General features: G+C 45.4%; 1 protein-coding gene across 7 annotated transcripts in view; it reads left to right on the top strand.

Moving 5' to 3' along the window:
• The window catches only part of TNS3 (tensin 3), a 308,216-nt gene that overhangs the window by 260,882 nt on the left and 24,887 nt on the right, over positions 1 to 22,447 (top strand). For all 7 annotated transcript variants that reach the window (XM_016957426.3, XM_519088.9, XM_016957425.4 and 4 more), the window contains 3 exons: positions 17,072 to 17,243; positions 18,482 to 19,116; positions 19,794 to 19,880. In XM_016957426.3, the coding sequence (XP_016812915.1) occupies positions 17,072 to 17,243; positions 18,482 to 19,116; positions 19,794 to 19,880 (894 nt within the window). The remainder of the gene's footprint in view (positions 1 to 17,071; positions 17,244 to 18,481; positions 19,117 to 19,793; positions 19,881 to 22,447) is intronic.

Below are 22,447 nucleotides of genomic sequence, written 5' to 3'. Positions count from 1 at the left end.
TGCTTGATGCTTTTACAGTTCTTTAGCCTTTAATCTTTTTGTAGAATGCCAGTGAGACTTCTCCTTCCAGGACAGCTGGGAGGGTCGGGAAGTCCTCAGTGAATGTTCATCATCAGGAAAACCTTGGTGGATGATGGGCAGGAGGGAAGCTTCAGCAGTGGGTCCCCCTCCCTGAACTGCTGGTTAGAGAGAGGCTTGAGTGCTATAGACAAGGAGGTCTTTTATATTGTGTTGTGCATTCTAAGTGGCTGGTCTTTGGGGGAAGAAAACAATGTAGAGTAAAATCAGGACAATTTGGTCTATTTGAGCGAAGGTCTTTCTGAACTCCCAAGTGTTCCCTCCTTCCCCTCAGAGCAAAATGGTTATTTCTTAAATTTATTTCCTATGAGACAGGAGTAATTATGGGCAGAGGGACAGATGAGAGCTTCAAGCATTGTCCAGTTCTGTCCCAGGACAGCCCTCTTGGAGAGAGAACCACCTGTGGCAGAGACTGTGGATTGCTGTAAATTATCTTATTAATTGGAACATCACTTGTTATATTGGAGCAATTTTAGCATGTTCAAAGCTTTGCTGGAAGGCCCTCCAAATGCCGACACACCCTGCTGGCATTTCAACAGCGCTGGTGGCCTCTGTATTCGTGAGTTTTGGACTCAGTGGAATGGAGCTGGGCTCCATAGCACCTTCGGGGTCCAGAAGCCAGTGGCATGGTGCATGACCGTGGAGACGCTGCCCATGAAGAACATAGAGCCAGCCTGAAGGAGAATGGCACCACCGAAAACCAGTGGGTTGAGAATGAGACCCTTGCATCAGCAAAGTGAGTAGCCTACCCATTAGGCATGGTATGAATCAGAAACCTTAGTGAAACAAAAACACAAAGAGAGGAGAATCGGGACCAAGAAGGAAGGCGGGTGAAGCCGCATCATCTACCTCCTCGGGCTGGCTCAGGGCCCCATGAGATGCAGATTTTCTGGCACAATTGGCTCCTCCTGGAGTCCTGCTTCAGGCTGTTCAGAATTCCCATGCTCCAAGAGTCGGAAGGGACACATTAGAAAGTCTGTGTGGTCTCCTCAAAAGCCACATGCCTCATGTCAGTTTTCGTTTCTTCCTCGTCGCGATGGATGTTTCGAGTGCTTGCCAGGGGCCAGGCCCTGCTGTAAACACCTTTCATGCCTTAACTTGGCAGATTCCCTGAGAACTCTGAAGTAGGGCCTATGTCACTCTCCTGCCATTTATAGAGGGGCTGCATCTCCCCAAACCACACACCTCGTGTTAGGCTGAATTGTGACTCCCTCCACCCCCTGCACATTCCTATGTTGAATGATGCCTTAACCCGAACCCCAGGATGTGAGTGTTTGGAGGAAGGGCCTTTACAGTGGTGACTGGTGAAAGTGGGTCCCTTAGGGTGAGCCCTCATCCAACATGACTTGTGTCCCTGTAGAAGGGGGCGATCAGGACACAGACACACAGAGGGAAGACCATGTGAGGACACAGGGAGAAGATGTCCATCTGTGCACCGCGGAGAGAAGCCTCGGGAGAAACCAGCCCTGCCAATGCCTTGATCTTGGACTTCCAGCTGCTAGACTGGGAGGGGATACATTTCTGTTGCTTCAGTCACTGTGTGGTATTTTTTATAGCAGCCCAAGCTGACTAATACTCCCAATTTGTGGAATACCAGGATTCCTCTTAACTCACAGAGCTGTGGACAGAGTGAAAAGGAATGAGGTTCGTGCTAATGAGCTAGAGGTGGGAAACCAAGAATCATGTTTGAGTCCTGCTCCAGCTGGGCGATGCGTGTGTTTCCCTCCAGGTGCAGGTGAGGGGAAGTGCTGAAGCCTCGGCCACCTCACAGGTGTAGATGGACGAGAGTGCACACCTTTAGGAGTTGTTCTGAGGGTCAAGTAAGCCCACTGAGCACCGCACAGATAGTCACTATTAGTAAAATAGTGATAATTTATGAAGATAACTTATGTTTTCTGAACAAAGATAAAATGCATTCTGAGTCTCTGTTTATATTTACTGCAATGAGAATACATCTTTTTGTTAACTGAGTGAAGGGTTTAAGTGAAGCTGAGGTTTCGAATTCTTACCTAACAGAGGATTCCCAGTGTTGCATTCCTCGTTGCTCACAGGACGCTTTAGAAATACTGGGTGAAGATGGCAACGCCTGGATAGAGACCTGGTTAGAGTCTGACCAGTGATATTCTCTCAAAAGCAGCAGTCTTCCAGTTTCTGAAACTACATGAGAAACCCCCATTAGCTGCCTGTGGTCCCTGGCACATGGGCTGGTGGGCATAAGGTATGCAGATGCCCCGAGTGCCACAGGGGTTCTTAGAGAGGCAGGTCCTTTAAGGGTGTCTTTGATTCTATTCAGGTCCATTGAAATCTGCCACATAGAATAAGGTTTTCAAGTCATTGTAAGAGACTTCTGAGATTACAGGGGAGGTTTCTCCCCCTGGGCCTTATGTGATTTAGACTTCCATGGTGTAGTCATTGATACAGTTTGGATATTTGTCCCCTCCATGGGGGCAGATACTTCATGAAGAGCTTGGTGCTGTCCTCATGGTAACGAGTGAGTTTTCACTGTTAGTTCACACGAGAACTGGTTGTCAAAAAGAGCCTGGCTCCTCCCCTCCTCTCTCTCTCTGTCTCTCTCTCTATCACTCTCTCACTCTCTCTCTCTCGCCTTCCTCTCACCATGTGATGCCAGCTTCCTTTCACAAGTCCAGTGGGAGTGGAGGTAGACAGGAATGCACTGGCATGGGGTGGTTAGGCCAGGGTGAGGGTGTGCAGAGTGCACATCAATGGAAGCTTCCTGAGGCCCTCACCAGGTGCAGATGCTTTTTCTACAGCCTTCAGAACCGTGAGCCAAATAAACCTCTTTTTAAAATAAATTGCCCAGCCTTGGTTGTTCCTATATAGCAGTGCACATGGACTCAGACAGTGGTTGTAGGACAAAATGATGATCCTGGACCAGGACTCCTCGGGGCCTCAGCTGTCGAGCCACCAGGCTAAAGTGACCTTTCCATAGAAGGGCTGTGGCAAAGTTCAGCACATGTCATCTGTGTCCCATGTGCCGTTTCTAAAGGAAAGCCAGATTCTCTGGGAATTCTGCCTGAAAACAGAAAACATCAAGACTTCCTGTCCTGTGGACCAGTCCAGTTATGAGACTGGAATTATTCTGCGGACTAAAGACTTGGAACCAAGCATCTTAGGTACAGCCTCTTCATTGGCATAGACCCTCGCCGGTATCATCTTGAGCTGCCTGAAGCTTTCTCTGACCGCTGTCCACTCCTGTGTGGACGTGGTGTATACATTATGGTAACCTCCATTCTCCATCATGATAATCAGCCCAGGGCTCTCAAAGCCTCTTATGCAGGTTCTCTCTCTGCTTGTGAAGGGCAATACTTCCTCTGTTTGTGGGTTTTTGTTTTTGTTTTGTTTTGGCTCAGCATAAGGAAAGCTTCCCTGAGGAGGGTCAGATGGCTCTTTTCTTTTCTGGTGCTGCTTTGCATACCCTCACCCTGGCCTGACTGCCCTGTGCTGGTGCATTCCTGTCTGTCTGCACTCCCACTGGACTGGAAGCAGCTTTGAGGCAAGGACATTGTGTCACTGAGTCTGTTTCCTGTTGCAAGTAACCAGTCCCAACTCAAACTGGCTAAAGGAACAAGAGAGGAGAAAACGTAACTGTTCGCAAAGTCAAAGGGTGAAAGCTATAGAGTGTCCAGGGACAGCTGAATGGATAAACAAAATGTGATCTATGCATGCAGTGGAATATTACTCAGCCTTAAAAAGGAAGGACGTTCTGACACGCACTACAACATGGAAGAACTTCAGGGACATTGTGTTCAGTGAAGTCAGTCACAAGAAGACAAATTCTGTATGATTCCACTTACATGAGGTCCCTAGAGTCATTGAATTCATACATACAGAAAGTGGGATGGTGGGGACTGGGGTGGAGGATAGGAAATTATTTCAATGGGGACAGAGTTATAGTTTTGTAAGATTATAAAGTTCTAGAGATAGTTGGTGTACGAAAAAGTGAATGTACTTGATGCTACAGCACTGTACACTTAAAAATGTCTAAGATGGTAAATTTTGTTATGTATGTCTTATCACAATTTGAGAAAAATAACGAAACTCACTGAGCAGCTGTGGGTGGCTGTGGCCTCAGATTTGGCTTCATGAGGACTCCTTGGCCACTCAGCGGGTGGGTCTCTCTCTCTGTCTCTCTCACACATTTATTTCCAGTGACTCCCTAGACCCTGATCTTCTCAGCTGTGTGTTGGCTCTGTCTGCAGGCTTGATGTGGTCTCTAGGCAGCCTCAGTAGCTCCACTTCAGTGTCATCTTTCTTTAAAGTCTAGAAGGAAGGAAGTCATTTGTTTTCTTGAGAACTCAAACCAAAGCACATTTTTTTACAACTCTCATCCCTTGTAGGTTGCTAAGGGACTATGTGAGTCCCTGGAGGAACTGGCCTCACTTAGTGCATCCCAAGTGTAAAAACTGCTTTGGAAACACTCACTATGAAGAAAAATGCTGTTTTCACTGTTTCAACATTAGAATTCTCTACACAACACCAACTAAATTGGTAAATGTGTTTTCTTTCCAGTCTGATCAAAACCTTGAATATAAATGGGACATCTTCAAAGAATAAGAGAAAATAGGGCTCCAACTGTAATGAACTATTGCATCTACATTTTCTACTTCCTTTTGTATTATTGCTTAAAAGGAAGACTGTGGCGTGGTCTCTTTTGAAGGGGATAATTCCAATTGTGATGAGAATGTCATAAAAGGGTCACCCGGCTTTTGGTGGACAGGATTCCCATTTCAGCCCTGGCTGGAGCAATTCTGGCTTCACTGGGGGAATAAGAACCTTGCTTCCTTTAAAAAGACAGAAACAATTTATCCTTTTGAGAGCATTTCTCATATTTGCTGAAATCAGTTGACCTTAAGCTGTAGAACAAATTTCATATTATTTGTATTATGTTGACATCAGGATTTTAAAAAGAAAAGATTCAACACCAAGAAAGTATTTATTTATCCATTTGTGGGTTTTTCATCATTTTTGTTTGTTTGTTTGTATCTGTAGGACTTTGATTCTCATCAGAAACCATGAAAATGCTTTTCCAGTGTTGGGGTTGTCACTAATTAATTCTCATTATATCTGGCTGCCTGCCATTTTCTCTTTGCTTTCAAGAAGGTTGGTTACATGGCCTGATTGTTCATAGACAAATAACAAAAGAATTATAGGATAATGACTTTTTTTTTTTTTTTTTTTTTGAGATGGAGTCTCGCTCTGTTGCCCAGGCTGGAGTGCAGTGGCACGATCTCGGCTCACTGCAACCTCCACCTCCCGGGTTCAAGTGATTTCTGGCTAACTTTTGTATTTTGAATAGAGACGGTGTTTCACAATGTTGGCCAGGCTGGTCTCAAACTCCTGATCTCAAGTGATCTGCCTGCCTCGGCCTCCCAAAGTGAAGATAAGGACTTTAAAAAAACAAAAACAAAAACAAACAAAAAAATAAAACTAATCACTACTGAGGAAACTCCAATACAAAGTCTTGCTTTTCTAAATTAGAATTTAAAAATTCCTAGCTAAATAAACCAGAAATCATCTAATCTGATCCCAATTGAAGTGAGTCTGTAAATGAAAATCCTGAAGGCCCCAGGAGTTGACAATGTGCCCAACACCCCATGGTTTATGGCAGAAGAGCTCAGGCTAGAACTTGGAGATCTGAGCTGTCTCTCTGCAGCAGCCCCAATTCCCCACCTAGAAATGTAATGGAAGAAGGATACGAGAGATTTGATGTTCCATTTTTTTAGAACTCTCTCAAATAATGGAAAAAGATACTTCCTATTTAACTGCATAATAATCCCGGGATGTGACTAGGAGGGAGGAAAGAATGGAGAGAGAGAGAGAGAGAGAAATAGTTAGTTAGGTGGATATTCTCACTTACTTCTGAAAGTTTATTGTGAATATGACTGTGTATTTATGGGCCAAAGATTGAGACTGTATTTGTAGGTAGTTAACAAAACTCAAGTTTCTTCACTTGGATAGGAGACTATAATATTGACCTCAGCTAAATTTATTTTATTTTTCATTAAAGGTGATATAAAACATTCAGAGGCGATTTGTAGTTACTAATTGATGTATGAGTGAATAATTTTTATGCCTTATCAGGAACATGGGAAATCGGGAACACAGGAAAATGCTGATTTTGTTTTTAATGTCACATGTCCTGATTTTTTGCTAAGTAAGTTATGGTTCCTGCATCTATGATAAGAGTCACACCCTGAGGATGAACTTTGATGTTTGGATCCCTCATGAATGTTTAATATGTCTGACAACTCCTTACACATTTAGGTTGCAGGTTTTGGCCAGGCTCTAAGGCTTCCGAAGAGCGAGCCAGTGGCCCTGCCTGAGCCCCGTGGGTTTCTCCTCTTCCTGTTAACTTATATGTCATGTAAATAGTGGCCGCTGGAGAATGAGTGGTATCCAGCTTCCCACAGAAGCCTGGATGAGAGCATAAAAATAGATCATTTGGAAAAGGGCCCGTGACCCTCTGTCACCCTTGTTCTGGGTAAAGGAAATGAAGGAGGTGGAAGCCGAGAGGAGAGGAGCATAGACATTCCTGAAGTCCCAGAAGGACGGGCACACGCCTCCCAAGTTCTAGCCCGGTCCCGGGGGGCTGCCCCACAGCAGCGGCCTTCCCGGCCGCCTCACCCCCGCAGGGCACCAGGGACACCAGCTGCTTAGGCAGAATACCAGAAAGTGAGATGAGTGTTGTTTCCACACACTAACGGTATTATGCCTCCTGCTCTGGGTCTGAGCAGCAAAGGGAAAATGTGAGAATATTGTGGGAATAAGGGGCAGAAGGAGGCCGAGCCAGCAGGATGCTGGAACTAAAAGGAGCGTCTGTTCAGGGCCCAAGATCGGCTGTGGCTGGCAGGGCTGTGCTGGCGTGCCCACGGTCTAAACAGCATCCCTGTGTGGCCTCTGGAGCCTCCCACGTTATGGAAACACATCTTCATAGGGAAGGGGTGCATGGCCTCAGGAAGGCGGCTTTTGCCTTAGTAGAAGTTGGCCTGCACCGGAAAACCCTCCATGTAGTTGCTTTGAGGGACCATTATGCTCACTGTGGTGCCCTTATGTCTCTACCTCTGAAGCAGAGAGACAGGCTGCCACAGGCGCAGGGCTCTGGAGAGAGCAGCGGGGTTAATGCCTCCGCAGATGCCCCTGTCCAAGACGGTGCAAATCCCATCTGCTCCTCACCCCAGTCATCCCCACCCCGGGCCATCTCCTGGGCTCTTCTAGGTGCAGAGCTGAGGATATAGGCACCTGATCGCCCCACAACAAGGAGCTCAGCCCACGTCCTGTCCTCATTTTTAACATTGCTAAAAATGTTCATGGTAGTTTAACCGTGAACATCAAATGTACAAGTTAAGCAACAACAACAATTCTGCCTGTTCTTATGGTGAGCCACATTTCTAGAAATGAAGTGAACTCGTGCAAAAGGGTTTGCAGTAGGTAGATCATCCTCACTTGACTGGTGCATTTGACTATATGATTTTTGGTGCACTTCCCCCAGCCCTGCCGGCTCCTGTTCTGTGCTTGCTAGATGCCCAGCAGGGACAGTGCAGAGGAGCACTTAGAAAGGGACCCAGGCTCCCGCTGCCTCGCTCTCCTCTTCTGTTAAGCATGGGCACATCTCGAGGAGCTGTGCAGACCTAAGGGAAGTGGAGATGGTAGGTGCCAAGCACAGCACCTGCAGGGTGTAGGTTCTGTGTAAAGTGTAGCTGCTGTCAGCATCCTCCTTGCTGTCTGCAGTCCCAGTCACTGGAAGTGACTGCACTGACCTGAAGATGTGACGCTCACCCAACTTATCTGGGAATGCCAAGGCCCATCTAATAAGTGGATTAATTGCTGTGGCATTGAGCTGTGTGGCACTCTGTTAGCCGACTTGCATCTCTGAGCACAGGCAAAGACCAAGGACCTTCAGGAGAAATGGCCCAGGAAGCCCAAGTCTCCCTGTGCTGAAGTCCTTGGGATAAACATGGAATCTGATGCTTTGAGCAGCCCCTTCTCCAAATAAAGGGTTAAGTCCTGTCACCCGGTCAGGAACTGGTCTGACAGAGGGAACTACACAGCCAGAGTGCCCCAGAGTTGGTGCTAATTGAATGATAAACAAAGCCACTTTCATGGGAAGTGCTGGTCTTGCTGTTTTCTGGGACAAGCACTGTGATAACAGGAACAAAGTGGATGTTATTTTCCTTCAGCCTCTTCTCATTTGGTGAAATTCCCAGGCGCCATGGGAGTGCATTGAGGGCTTCTGAGTCATGGCGTGGGGTCTTCTAGAGCCTTGAGGCACGGGGACTCTGTAAACAGGGACGTGAAGCACCAGGGATTGCCCCCGTGGCTTTGTGGGAACCACTAAGAGCAATGTCAGTCATAGAAACAGGTACTGCATGCTGTGCTGGGTATGTGCTCCTCTCTTATATGACTCTTTGAGAGCTCAACCAACCAACCATAAGGTGGGCATATTAAACTTGATTAATAAACTTTTTTTTATTCCAAAGTTCTGTGCTGCTTCTTGGCATGAGACCCTAGGAACTGATCAACCAACTGTCCACCTACTCCTCTGAACCAGACCCCTGAGCAGTATTTCCACGTCATGCTCTGAACTTCTCCCTCTAACCTCTAAGCCTTTGCTAGTTCATTCATTAATTCACAATGTGAATGACATGGAGCTCCTACAGGTGCCAGCCCAGTGCTGGGGACACAGCAGTGAATGGCAGGAGTGGCCCCTGCCCAATAAGCAAAGAACCCATGAGGTGGTTTTGTCAGAATGCATGCCACCCATCCTTCCAGGATGGCATTCATCAAATGCCACTTGCTCCAGGAAGCCTTCAGATGAAGCTCCCTCCAGATGAAGCAAGTCTCCCTGTGGGTCCTCCTGCAGCTCAAGAGCTGCACCTCACATGTTCCTCCATGCAGTAGTAATTTGCACATGGTCTCATCTGGCTGACACAAGCAGGACACGCAGGCACTCCCTGTTTCGCTTTTGTTTCTCTCTTCCGTTCTCCGGCTGGTGTAGGCCATGTTAGTGGAAAACTGGTGCCCAGCAAAGACATTTTATTTTTTATTTTTATTTTTTAATTTTATTATTATTATACTTTAAGTTTTAGGGTACATGTGCACAACGTGCAGGTTAGTTACACATGTATACATGTGCCATGTTGGTGTGCTGCACCCATTAACTTGTCATTTAGCATTAGGTATATCTCTTAATGCTATCCCTCCCCCCTCCCCCCGACATTTTATTTTTTTATTTTTATTTTTATTTTTTGAGACAGAGTTTTGCTCTCTCGCCCAGGCTGGAGTGCAGTGGCATGATCTCAGCTCACTGCAACCTCTGCCTCCCAGGTTCAAGTGATTCTCTTGCCTTAGCCTCCCGAGTAGCTGGGATTACAGGCACACACCACCACACCCAGCTAATTTTTGTATTTTTAGAAGAGACGGGGTTTCACCATGTTGGCTAGGATGGTCTTGAACTTCTGACCTCAGGTGATCCGCCTGCCTCGCCTCCCAAAGTGCTGGGATTACAGGCATGACCCGCCGCACCCAGCCCCAGCAAAGACATTTTTAATGGAAAAGAAATACGGACAAACACAAATGGAGATAAGTCATCTTAGTACTGGGAATAGAAGTGAGGGTGCAGAGGGATGGTTTTAAACTCCATGCATCTTTGTTTTTCTATCCCAGCTTTAATAGAAAGAAATAATAAATTCAGCAAACACTTATTTTAGAACATTTACTGTGGGCCATACTGGGAGGAGGGGCGGTCAGTCACACAACTGCATCTGCTCTAGGGATTTACAGGTCAGTCATAGCAGGAAACGTGCACGTGTATTCATGACACAAACTGAGCATTTGCCAGGCCTGGCCTTGAGATGGTCATGGTATTTACAGTTGGGTGCAGCAGACACACCATTCCCAAGGGTCTTAACAGTATGTTCATACAAACAGAACATTAGTACTGGGCTTTTCTATAATGGAAACAAGATTAAATGTTGAAAACATTAGTGCGGAAATTGGTGTCTCATCCTTTCCCCCAAAATGGACAAGGCACTGTGTTTCAGACTTTGTATTTGACTTTTCAGAAGTTTTACTATTAAGTGCTTATGTGTAATTTTCTTTTTATTTATCCTTCTTAGGTTTTTTGTTTGTTTGTTTTGTTTTTTAACTTGTGGCTTGATTTCTTGAGTCTTTTAGGAAATTCTTAGTATGTATATTTTCCAATATTGCCTCTGCCTCATTCAATTTCTCCACCACTTCTTGGACTCCAATTATAGGTATGTTAGAATTTTTAAGAATCATTTCTCATGTCTTACTGTCTTTTGTATATTTCTCAGTCTTGTTCCTCTTTATGCTTCAGATTGCATATTTTCTTCCTATTTTTCTCCCAGTTCACTCACAATTTCTTTTGCTGTGTTTAGTCTGCTGATAAAATCATGAACTGAATGCTTAATTTCATTTATTTTGTTTTGAGTTCTAGAGTTTCCATTTGATTATTCTCTCTTTCTATCTCTCTCTATATATGTATACACACACACACACACACACACACACTCTTTAAGTTCTAGCGTACATGTGCACAATGTGCAGGTTTATTACATATGTATACATGTGCCATGTTGGTGTGCTGCACCCATTAACCCGTCATTTACATTAGGTATTTCTCTTAATGCTATCCCTCCCCCTGCCCCCAGAATGGCAATCATTAAAAAGTCAGGAAACAACAGGTGCTGGAGAGGATGTGGAGAAATAGGAACACTTATACACTGTTGGTGGGACTGTAAACTAGTTCAACCATTGTGGAAGACAGTGTGGAGATTCCTCAAGGATCTAGAACTAGAAATACTATTGACCCAGTGATCCCATTACTGGGTATATACCCAAAGGACTATAAATCATGCTGCTATAAAGACACATGCACACGTATGCTTATTGCAGCACTATTCACAACAGCAAAGACTTGGAACCAACCCAAATTTCCATCAATGATAGACTGGATTAAGAAAATGTGGCACATATACACCATGGAATACTATGCAGCCATAAAAAGAATGAGTTCATGTCCTTTGTAGGGACATGGATGAAGCTGGAAACCATCATTTTGAGCAAACTATCACAAGGACAGAAAACCAAACACTGCATGTTCTCACTCATAGGTGGGAATTGAACAATCAGAACACCTGGACACAGGGCAGGGAACATCATTTGATTATTCTTAATGGACTTCAGTTCTTTGATGAAATTCTTTTTGCTTCTGCTTTCTTAAACATTCTGTTCAGTTATGTTAGTATCTGTGGCTTTTAACATCAATTTTTGAACTAGCTGTGGGCGTTTTTTCTGTGTGTGGGGTGGTGGCAGTCTTGGTTTTCATTTGTCATGTTTCCTGGCATTGATGATCATTTTTTTACAATTAAACATTTGATGCTGTATTTTTAGAGTATAGACAAAGTCAGGCTCTGGGTGGGGGAGGCATGTTCTTTAGAGAGGATATAATTTTTCTTCCAGGCTGCCTAATCAGATCCTGTCATGGTCCTCTTGTTTCTAGTTTGTAGCCCTTCAAGGGTCTCACCTTGAAACCTTGTGGTGTTTGCAAAGGCCCCTCTTCCTAGGTACATCTTGAACTGCCGTTTTTGGTTACTTAGCATCCACTAAGAGACTGCCACAATCCCTGCTGATCTTTTTTAGATTCATAGCAGCTGGCTTTGTCTTGGTTACTGGGCATTGGGCCCTGTACCTCTGCCACTTAGGACTCAGAAATGCCTTGAGGGGAAACGTGCTCAGAGTGTTGACTCTGTCTCTGCAGTCCTCATTTCTCTGAGACCTTGGCACTTCCAGAACTGGTGCCTTGGTAGCTGTGAACTCCAAACTTGGTCTCCCCAGAACAGTGTGATTACCACTGCTAGTTTGTGTATGGCCCCTATACCACATGCTTCCAGACGGGTCCATGTCTGAGAAGGAAAAATGGCCATGGATCTCCTGCTCCCTTCCCTGGAGGTTTTGGCCCAGTAAGCCCTGGCTGCTTTGGGCGATCTGAATGGGTTCAAACTATTGTTGTTAGTATTTTGTGTAGCTTTCATAATTGTCCTTAGTGGAAGTTTAACTCCTGCACTGTAACTGAAAATTAACATGCTCTCTCTTTCTAGTACTGGCTTTGAGCTGATGCAGCTGATGTGGCCATCTTTGATAGATAAGGGTTTACAGATTGTAATGTCTCCAAGATTGTTGATAAGCATGTTTTTCCACCTTTCTTGAGGACCTGCAGTGAACAATCTAACATTCTGGCTTCTTCTACCTCACTGGATAAACATCTGTTTAACCTCTTTCTGTTTAGCCATAACATTGAACATTTGTGTAAATTATTCATCCTCCCTTTTAGCCTACTAATGAACCCTCTGTGGTGGGTAGCAGTATTAATCCTATTTATCGGTGAGGGGGTAAACTGAGAAAGGTAAAACAAATTACTTTAAATTCAAACACAAACCTCCGGCTTGTTGAGTTATTTTTATTATTCCACAGTTATGTTTTAAACATACTCTCATAGCATATTTTTTTTTGCTCTTTTTCATTTTAAATACTCTTAAGTCTTGGGGATATTAATTTATAGAGTTTTCAATAATTTATAATTATTGAATGATAAGTTAACTTCAATTTCAGTGAATTGTTTGTCTTTAAATATGAAAGATGAAAGATGTATGCTTCAGGTCAGGATGGAGTAACAGAGACTTGATTTATTATCCTGACTGAACAAACAAAAAATGGACGAACTATATGAAATAATGGCTTCCAAGCCAATGGGCATCAGGCAGTGAAAGACAACGATCCCTGAAAAGTAAGAAACAAACATGGTGACAGTACAGTTGTCCCAGTTTACTGCCTAGACAAAGTTTCCAGGTGTAAGGCAGGGAGAGGAAACTCACGCAGAATCTGGGAGACTCTGAGTTGGGCATTTGGAGTTGAAACTCCAGGGGACCACAATGACTTGCAGGATGGAGAGAAGGCTGAACAGAGAGAGAGCTGTTGGAGATCTGCAGAGGATCTGCCATACGTATTCAACTGAGCATTGGGTAGGAGGACATTAGGGACATTGAAGGCCCGGGAAAGAACCAAATGAAAAGATTGGAAAGAGAGGCTAACCCAGTGCTAACTCAAAGCTGGGAAGAGTGCCTGTTCTCACGAGCAAGAGAGGAAAGTATCAAGACTCACTGGGCATTGAGTAATATACAGAAGGGTTTTGCCCAGTAGTGGGGGATAACTCGCACTAGATGGAGCATGACTCCAGGCCTTCCTAACAAATGTGAAGAGCAAGACCCAAAAAGATAAAAATGTTTCTAAGCAACTTAGCTGCATCCCAGAATAAAGTTCAAGAATATTTATAAGAATACAAAAATACCCAGCATCCAAAAACATAAAATCACAGTGTCTGGCATTCAATCAAAAATTACCAGGCAATCAAAGAAGCCTGAAAATAGCAATATAGTTAAGAGAGAAACCAAAACAAAACTAATGAGGACACAAAACTAATGTTAAGATTATGAACATTAAGACAAGGACATTAAGACATTTATTTTTACTATGTTTAATGTGTTCAAAAAGTTAAGTAGAGTCGTGGAACATATAAAAAGACCCAAACCAAACTTCACTGGAGAGAGAAACTCCAATGCCTGAAATGAAAAATAACCTAGATGGATTTAATATTTGGCTGATTTTGGATAAAATTACAAAAGCAATTCAATGAAGAATAGATAGTCTCAACAAATGGTAGTGGTACCATTGAATATCCATATTTAAAAAACTAAACTTTGTTGATATATATGCCTCACACCATGTGTAAAAATTAACTGAGAATGGATCATAGGCTTATGTTTATAGTTTCTTCCAAAACTATTACAGTTTTGGAAGAAAACAGAAAAACATGTTTTGTGACTGGATTAGGCAGATACTATTTTAGATACAACACCAAACACACTATTCCTAAAAGAACAAATTGATAAACTGGACTTAAATTACAAGATTTTGTTCTTCAAAAGATTCTTAAGTGAATATATGCACAGGCAACAGACTCAGAAGAAATATTTGCAAATCATATATATGATAAGGGACTTGCATCTAAAATATATAAAGAACTCTTACAACTGAGTGTTAAGAAAGCAAACAACCTAGTGAAAAAAAGGAAAAGGATTTGAACAAACATTTTACCAGAGAACACATAAAAATGCCTATTAATAAGCATACAAAAAGATGTTCAACATCATTAGTAATTAATAAAGTTGCAAATTAAAAACACAGTGTTATACCACTACGTCAGCACTAGAATGGCTAAAATTCAAAATGCCAACCATACCAAGTAGGGGCAGGATTGATGGTGGGGATGTGAAATGCTGCAAGTATTCTGGGAAGCAGCTTTGCATTTTCTTAAAAAGTTACATAGACACTTACCATATGGTCCAGCCATTCCATTCCTAGGTATTCACCCAAAAGAGGTGAAAGCATATGTCAATACAAAAAAAAAGTGTCTAAAAATATTCATTGCAGCTTTATATGTAGCAGCCCCATAGTGGCAACAACCCAAGTGTCCATCAACAGGTAAATGGACAGAGAAAATGTGATATGTCCATACAATGGAAAAGTACTCACCGTTGAAAAGCAATGAGCTATGTATATATTCTACAATGTGGCGGAATCTCAAAATAATTTCTTAAGTGAAAGTAGTCAGAGGAAAAAAAGAGTTTATATGAATGATTTTATTCATGTAGAATTTTAGGAAATGCACACTAAAGCAAAGTGACATAAACCAGATGAGCAGGAGAAGGGGCTGGAGGAAACTCTTGGAATGATGATGTAACTGTTAATTATCTCAATCATGATGATGGTTTCATGGACGTTTACATATGACAAACTGACCGAATTATTTACTTTAAGCATATCCAGTTTTTTGTATATTAGTTATACCTCAATATATAAAGGTGTGGTTTTTAAAGTTTCATGAAAAATTAAACATTTAAAGTTCACTTTTTCTCTACCAAGGTCTATTAGATAACTTAGGATAGTTGTGAATTTAGGCATAACTCCAGACATTTTGTGTGCTGATTAATATATTTTAAAAATCTAGGCCACGCGTGGTGGCTCACACCTGTAATCCCAGCACTTTGGGAGGCCGAGGCGGGCAGATCACGAGGTCAGGAGATCATAGCCATCCTTGCTAACATGGTGAAACCCCGTCTCTACTAAAAATACAAAAAGAAATTAGCCGGGTGTGGTGGCAGGTGCTGGTAGTCCCAGCTACTCGGGAGGCTGAGGCAGGAGAATGGCGTGAACGCGGGAGGCGGAGCTTGCAGTGAGTCAAGATCACGCCACTGCACTCCAGTCTGGGTGACAGAGCGAGACTCCGTCTCCAAAAAAAAAAAAAAAAAAAAAAAAATTCTATAAGGTTTCCTTAGGAAAAGAATTCGTGCTAAATAAAAATAGTAATTTTTAATTCATATTGAAATGACATGTGTGATCGAAAAAGTGCTTCACTTCACATATGTGGGGATACCATATAATTTTTAGAATGTTCATTCTGTCTTGGTAGAGATGGAGCTTGTTTACCTCATTGGAGTGAAGTGCATTCCATTTGTGAATTGATAGTGCACATTCTGTAGAGATCAATTTTTTAAAAAAAACCAGGATATTACATCCTGTATGTGGAGGTAATTTAGTTGAGTGGTCAGGGCTTTCCCTTGCTTTTTTGGATATAATTCCTCACTGGTCTGAATAATCCACAGACCAGTGCTCATTGGCACCTGGATTAATGAAAACCCCCTAGGTATTTCATCTTCAGAAATCACATATGCTGCTGATAATTCCTTTCAGAGTATTCTTAGTAAATGTCATTTTTATAAAGTGTGATTCTGGTATTCAGTTTTATTATTGGTTTTCATTTGAAGGGTAAAGAAGGTAGCCTTTTTTTCAGTATAATTAAAATAACACATATTTCAAGCATGTGAGGTGATAGTCCTGTGAGTTGTAGGGAAAACAGCATCATTTGGAAATCTCTAAATTTCAATACCCTCTCCAGGAAATGAATAATATGGACTTTTTTTTTCTACATTAATATTCTCTTATCAATCCTTATTAGTTTTGAAACAGAAAACAAAATGACCAGTATTTCTAATAATATTATTTTATTGACCATGGTAGATTTGTCCATTTCTTGAAGCCTGGTTTAAAAAAAGAAAAAATATAAAAGGTAAGATGTTTTAAATATCCAGAAATAATGCAGCTGCTGGGCAAGAAGCCAAACAGAAATTCCGTCAGAGTAATGTGCCTGGGCTCAGGCATGGGACACAAGCAGGTTTGCGTTCTGGCCCATCTGCGAGGGTGGCTTCTGCACCCCACGGTGTGGCCTTTGAAGCAGCGGGGTTTGACCTGGAAAGCAGCAGCATGGGTTTGCACCCTCATAGTGCTCGATGTTGATGGCCCAGTTACCAGCTGGGGGGAGGGTAGGGACCAAAGGAAGGCGGAGGACACCTAGGCCGCCCGGCTGCCGCAGGGCCTGCACTTACGGTCTTTATTGGGAGAAGTCGCCTGCTGGTTTGCAGAGGAAAGGCCATGCCGATTCTAAAGTGAGGTGCAGCCTAGATCATGGAGTGGAGAGTGTATTACAGGACATCAGCCTTTGTGGGGGATGGGGCTGGGAGGACCAGCTCAGGTGGCCCAATGTGCATCTCCTCACATGACCAGCTTGTGGTAATGGGCTGGACACTATGGGGGACTGAATTAGGTCGCTTTATTTTTGGAAACAGTGATGGGTGAGAATAAACCCATGCTTGTGGGTGCAGGGCTGGCCGCCTCCTCCAGCCTATTACGGGCAGTGATGTCATGTTCAGTATGGCCATGGATGAGAGAAAGCCTCAAAGTCAACACTGTTTCTTGTGGAACATGCAAAAGCAGCAGAGATTATAACTTCTCCAGTCCTACAACCGAGGTCTCTCTGCTTCCTGTGTTCCCGCTACAGAACCACGAAGCTGCCCTGAGACGCTCACTCACGCTGTGGGGATGTCAGAGAGCCCCATCGGACCCAAATCCACGATGCTCCGGGCTGATGCGTCCTCGACGCCCTCCTTTCAGCAGGCTTTTGCTTCTTCCTGCACCATTTCCAGCAACGGCCCTGGGCAGAGGAGAGAGAGGTAAGAAGATGGATCTTTAAACTTGGCACAAGTTCCCCTTAAAGACCCAGAATGCTGAGAGGTGTGTGGGACCAGCGGGGGCTTGCTCTTCAGAGAAGCTGAAGCTAGACCAGGCAGGGATTGGCCTGAAGATGGGGCGGGGCAGGGGACCAGGGCTGTGTGCACGACACTGCTACCGCCGGGGACAGGTGTATGTGGTGACATATGAGAAAATATAGGGACATACAGGAAATACAGGAAAAATCAGTCTTAGAGGGCTTCTGGTTTACAGAAAGACCTGGGGGTGGGAGAGGGTGGGTATTAACAGGGAAAAATGGCCTATTTCTGCTTCACAAAGATACTACCCCTGAGGAAATTCATACGTGAGACCATTCCACTTGCTCAGAGTAGGAATAAGTTTCTTTATGCTTTGTTGCATGAACACGTAGCTCCCTATTTAACTTTTTAAATTCTACCTCTGTTCTCCTTAAAATAAAAGAGGAGCCCTCATTTAAGGACATTACACATAGACTCTGTACCCATGAGTGTTCCACTGCTAGTGAAATACGTGTGTCACGTGGTGTGGTTTTAGCTATCTTTCCGTACTCGTAAGTGGTTGGTAATTTCCAGTAGTCTTTGTGGTATCCGTTAATCATCTAGCAAGCATGGATTGAGGACTGATGGTGTATCTGGCAGATAAAGGAGATGGGGCAGAGGGATCATGCTGCGAGGAGGAGGGGACCCACAGTGAACCAACGGCCCGGCTGCGGGGGATGAATGTGGGTGGCATCCCTGCCTAGTGCTGTGGGACAAGACGGGAGGGCATTTCTACTCCCGAGGGCACACGTGTATGTGGCCACAGGTGCTGGCTAAGGGCTAGGAAAAGGCTTCCCAGTGGGTGCACAGCTGAGCTGCGTCTTAAAGGAAGAAAGGGCCTTGACCCGGTGAAGATGCAGGAGGGAAGGCGCAGGGGCCGAGGGAGCAGCATCTGCGCATGTGGAGGCCTTCATGGGGCGGCTCCCCTGGGTGCCCTCATGCGGGCTGCAGCATCCAGGCATGAAATGGGGGCTCGAAAGGCAGGCAGCGTGAGCTCAGAGAGGGCCTTAGTGTACATATTTTGGAAAATACCTCCTGTGCTGCCTGGAGGGCCTCAGCACCCACTTCCCCATCCCTGTCTTCCCGTGTGGGTGACGCTTGCTGGTCTTCAGGTGTCTCTTTGTACCTTACATGCTGTCTTGGTCGGCTTGTCTTTTGAACAGCTCCTCTTCTGCAGAACGCCAGTGGGTGGAGAGCAGCCCCAAGCCCACGGTTTCCCTGCTGGGGAGCGGCCGGCCCACCGGAAGTCCCCTCAGCGCTGAGTTCTCCGGTACCAGGAAGGACTCCCCAGTGCTGTCCTGCTTCCCGCCGTCAGAGCTCCAGGCTCCTTTCCACAGCCATGAGCTGTCCCTAGCAGAGCCACCGGACTCCCTGGCGCCTCCCAGCAGCCAGGCCTTCCTGGGCTTCGGCACCGCCCCAGTGGGAAGTGGCCTTCCGCCCGAGGAGGACCTGGGGGCCTTGCTGGCCAATTCTCATGGAGCGTCACCGACCCCCAGCATCCCGCTGACAGCAACAGGGGCTGCCGACAATGGCTTCCTGTCCCACAACTTTCTCACGGTGGCGCCTGGACACAGCAGCCACCACAGTCCAGGCCTGCAGGGCCAGGGTGTGACCCTGCCCGGGCAGCCGCCCCTCCCTGAGAAGAAGCGGGCCTCGGAGGGGGATCGTTCTTTGGGCTCAGTCTCTCCCTCCTCCAGTGGCTTCTCCAGCCCGCACAGCGGGAGCACCATCAGTATCCCCTTCCCAAATGTCCTTCCCGACTTTTCCAAGGCTTCAGAAGCGGCCTCACCTCTGCCAGGTAGGTGTGTTTCCAGCTGGTTGGAAGGGCCCCTCTGTCCATTCACTCGGGAAGGGAAGGGTTCAGACCTGCAGCTGAGCTGGCATATCTCTAGTGCTGGGCTGGGCACCTGGAGAGAAAATCCAGAGCCGTTGGGGTACTTTTCCATTTTCCTCGTCCAAAACCAAGCACTGGCTCAGGCTTTTCATTCACTCTTCTTGGCTTCTGTGTTTGGCCACCTTGGATTCCTTCCAGTTGTAGAAAGTGCAGACATTTGCAGTGGTTCTACTTTCCATTTCACTTGGGAACATGGCTTTTTGTAAATAACAAATTCCTTGTCAAATTAAATTAATTCATCCAAAACGTCATTATGAAATATTTCAAGTGTATAAGAAGCAATGTGGTCTATGGGTTGAACAACACCAACCTTACCCTCTCTTTCCTCACTACCTTCCTATGTATTCTTAAAATGTATTGCAAAGGCTCAATCCAAGCATCCTGTTGTTCTGTTTTGTGTTATAAAACAGTCACTGCCTCCTCCAACTCAGTCATTTCAAAGGCAGGGTTCCCTTTCCTTAGAACATCGCTCGCTTGCTTGCCCTTGGCATGGGATTTGGACTTCTGGGATCACAGCAGATGAGAGGTTACAAGAAGAAAAGTGCCCATCATGGTCACTGTTTTTAAATTTTGCTTTACAGATAGTCCAGGTGATAAACTTGTGATCGTGAAATTTGTTCAAGACACTTCCAAGTTCTGGTACAAGGCGGATATTTCAAGAGAACAAGGTATGTGGGGAGGGTGAGGGCCTCCTTGGGCATCTGCCCTAGTGCCCGCTTCGCTGCCTTGTGTGAAGATAGGCCCTGCGGTGGGAACATCGGGCAGCCGTGGCCTTCGTATGGATTGAGTTTGAGCAGGGCCCACACATTATTCCATGCCTCCTGGGGACATGCTACAACCTTTAAGTTTTTATAGGGGAAAACTCACTACTAATGAGGGAGTTGGTGAGGAATGGGCCCCAGCCATGAGCATTCCAGTGTGTAGGGTGTAATTTCTGGCTGCTTGCACCAGCCACTGGCTTGCCAGTGATGCCAGCCCACAACTGCTGACTGTGAGGAGGAGACACACTCTCCTGCATCTCCATGAAACCAGAAAGGACAGGGTGAGGAAGCAGGAGAGACACCCTCCTCTGAGAAGTCAGGGACACTGTGTGTTCGTGAACACCTACATAAGCACTTAATAATGAGACCCGGTTGTGGACTTAACCGCATGCCTCACACACAAACCAGGCAGAGCATCTCTCTGCTTGGTACAATGTCAGGCTTTTTTTTTTTTTTTTTTTAATTTGAAATCATTAATACTACTTTTTGAGCAATGAATATTTGAATATTTTGAGCATCACTTTTTACCAGAGCATGAATAGAAGAGATGTGGGAGAGGAAGGCTAGCAAGCTCTTCTGGGCAGCCCTGCTTGGAGACAGCCCCTGGGCAATGAGGAGAATTCATAAGGTGCTTCCCTCGGCTGTGGGATGGCCTTTCTCCCTGGATGCTGTGTCTCAGCTGAGCGTACCTTCCTCTGGATACCTCATTTTGGCAGTGCATAGAGTTTGTTGCTTCTGGGATATACCTCGGAAGAGATGGTGTGTGACTGGCAAGGCAGGGCAGGGCCATGCCTCCAGTGCCTGGAAGACGGAGTCAGGATTCCTAGGAACCAAAGTGAATCCCGGTGGCCACCTGGTGGAGGCTGGAGTGAAAGAGGGAATGGGTTGGTTTAAAGCGGTGAGAAACGACAAGCTGCCCGCAGTCAGCAGGAGACCCACTTGGCTCCTCTGTGCCTCTTTATCTCAACTTCAGAAGAAAATCAAGCTCTCTCCTTATGAAGATGCCTCAGGAATGCCTAGAAATGAATAGTTGAGTGGCAGAAAAATAGCTCTGTCCAGCTCTCCACTGAAATTCTGCTATTCAGTTATGTAGATGATAGAAATGGTAAGAATGTGCATCTCTTATGATCTCAAAGAAGCGATTGTCATTTTAAGTGGAAGAGAGAGAAAAAAAAGCCCGTGGCCTGGAAAGACCTTCATTTCCCTGAATTGGCCTTTGTGAAACACTGCTCACCATGGCCGAGGGCCTCTCTGCGGCCGGATGCTGTGTGCCTGTTGCCACCACCCAGGCCCTGCTTGTGTCTCAAGAATCCCGATGACTGTGGCCCCCAGTGCCTCGGCACCTCCTCCAGCTGGCCAAACTGAGAGGTGCCTATCCAGCACCTAACAGATTCTGCACAGACCCTTCCACTCTGTTGGTGCCGTCTTCTAGGGCAGGGCGATGTGTGGGGCTGGATGCCCCCTTCTCTCATTGTGCAATGTCATTGTAGCAGGGGGGATCTGAAACAGACAGATTTGGGTTGGAGTGCACTGCTGGCTTCCTCGGCAGGGTAGCAAGGTTCGAGCCTGCCGCGGGGGTTTGCTGAGAGCAGTGCCATGTGGAGGGTACCTGCCCTTGCTGGCGCCTGGTAGATGCAGGATAAGTGGATGTGGATGTGCAGTACGTGTAGGGGCTGCTGTTGGCATGTGCTTGATCTTCAGCACACATTGTAGAAGGTTTGCTGGGAGGACCCCATCTCAGGATGGCCAACATGTGCATCGAGTGTTGGTTTTTCCAGCTGAGCTCTAAAAGGATAACCTTCATTTTCTACATATTTTATATAGAAGAGACCTGTGCAGACGAACCTTCTACTGCCTGTGTCAGAGTCTCCAAACAGCAGAAGGCTGCCCTTGGGTGTCATTTATTTGGATTTTAACTGTCAGATGTGCCTTTTTCTAGAAAAGCTACAATGACATTTCAGGGTGATGCAGGAGGAAAAAAAACACCCAGATAACCTCTTTGGGAGTGCAATTTGTCACATACTTAATTCCTTGAGGTTTCCTAAAGCTAACATAAAAATACCTCAGGAGGAAAAGAGGACCTTAAAGTAAAATCAAAATTAAGTACTACTGTCCCAGTTGTACTTCTGGGGTGTTGCTTCTCCAGATGCTTCTCCAGATGCAGGGCGCGACAGTGTGAGAAGGTGCGAGGAGACTCACTTGCCTCCCCTCCCCTCATCCCTGTCTCCAGGTGAGGAATGCGATGCCAGTGCCAGGGTGGAGCACGCAGCTGCTGTGTGCAGTGTGCGGACGCTCGTTTTTCCAACTTCAGCACACCAGGCTCCTCAGCCTACTTCTGTTTGGAAAAACAGCCGGTCTAAAATTCTCCTCTTACTCCCATTGCCTGTGCAGGAGAGCACAGCCCCCTTGCACCCCTGCAGCCTGGCAGCTGGGGCTTCCCTCCTGGCATGGGGAGAACTGGTCGGAGCAAAGCC

This window comes from Pan troglodytes, chromosome 6 (genome assembly GCF_028858775.2).
Source record: "Pan troglodytes isolate AG18354 chromosome 6, NHGRI_mPanTro3-v2.0_pri, whole genome shotgun sequence".
NCBI lineage: Eukaryota > Metazoa > Chordata > Mammalia > Primates > Hominidae > Pan > Pan troglodytes.
The sequence above is the reverse complement of the archived record's forward strand: the minus strand, read 5'-3'. Positions and strand labels throughout refer to the sequence as shown.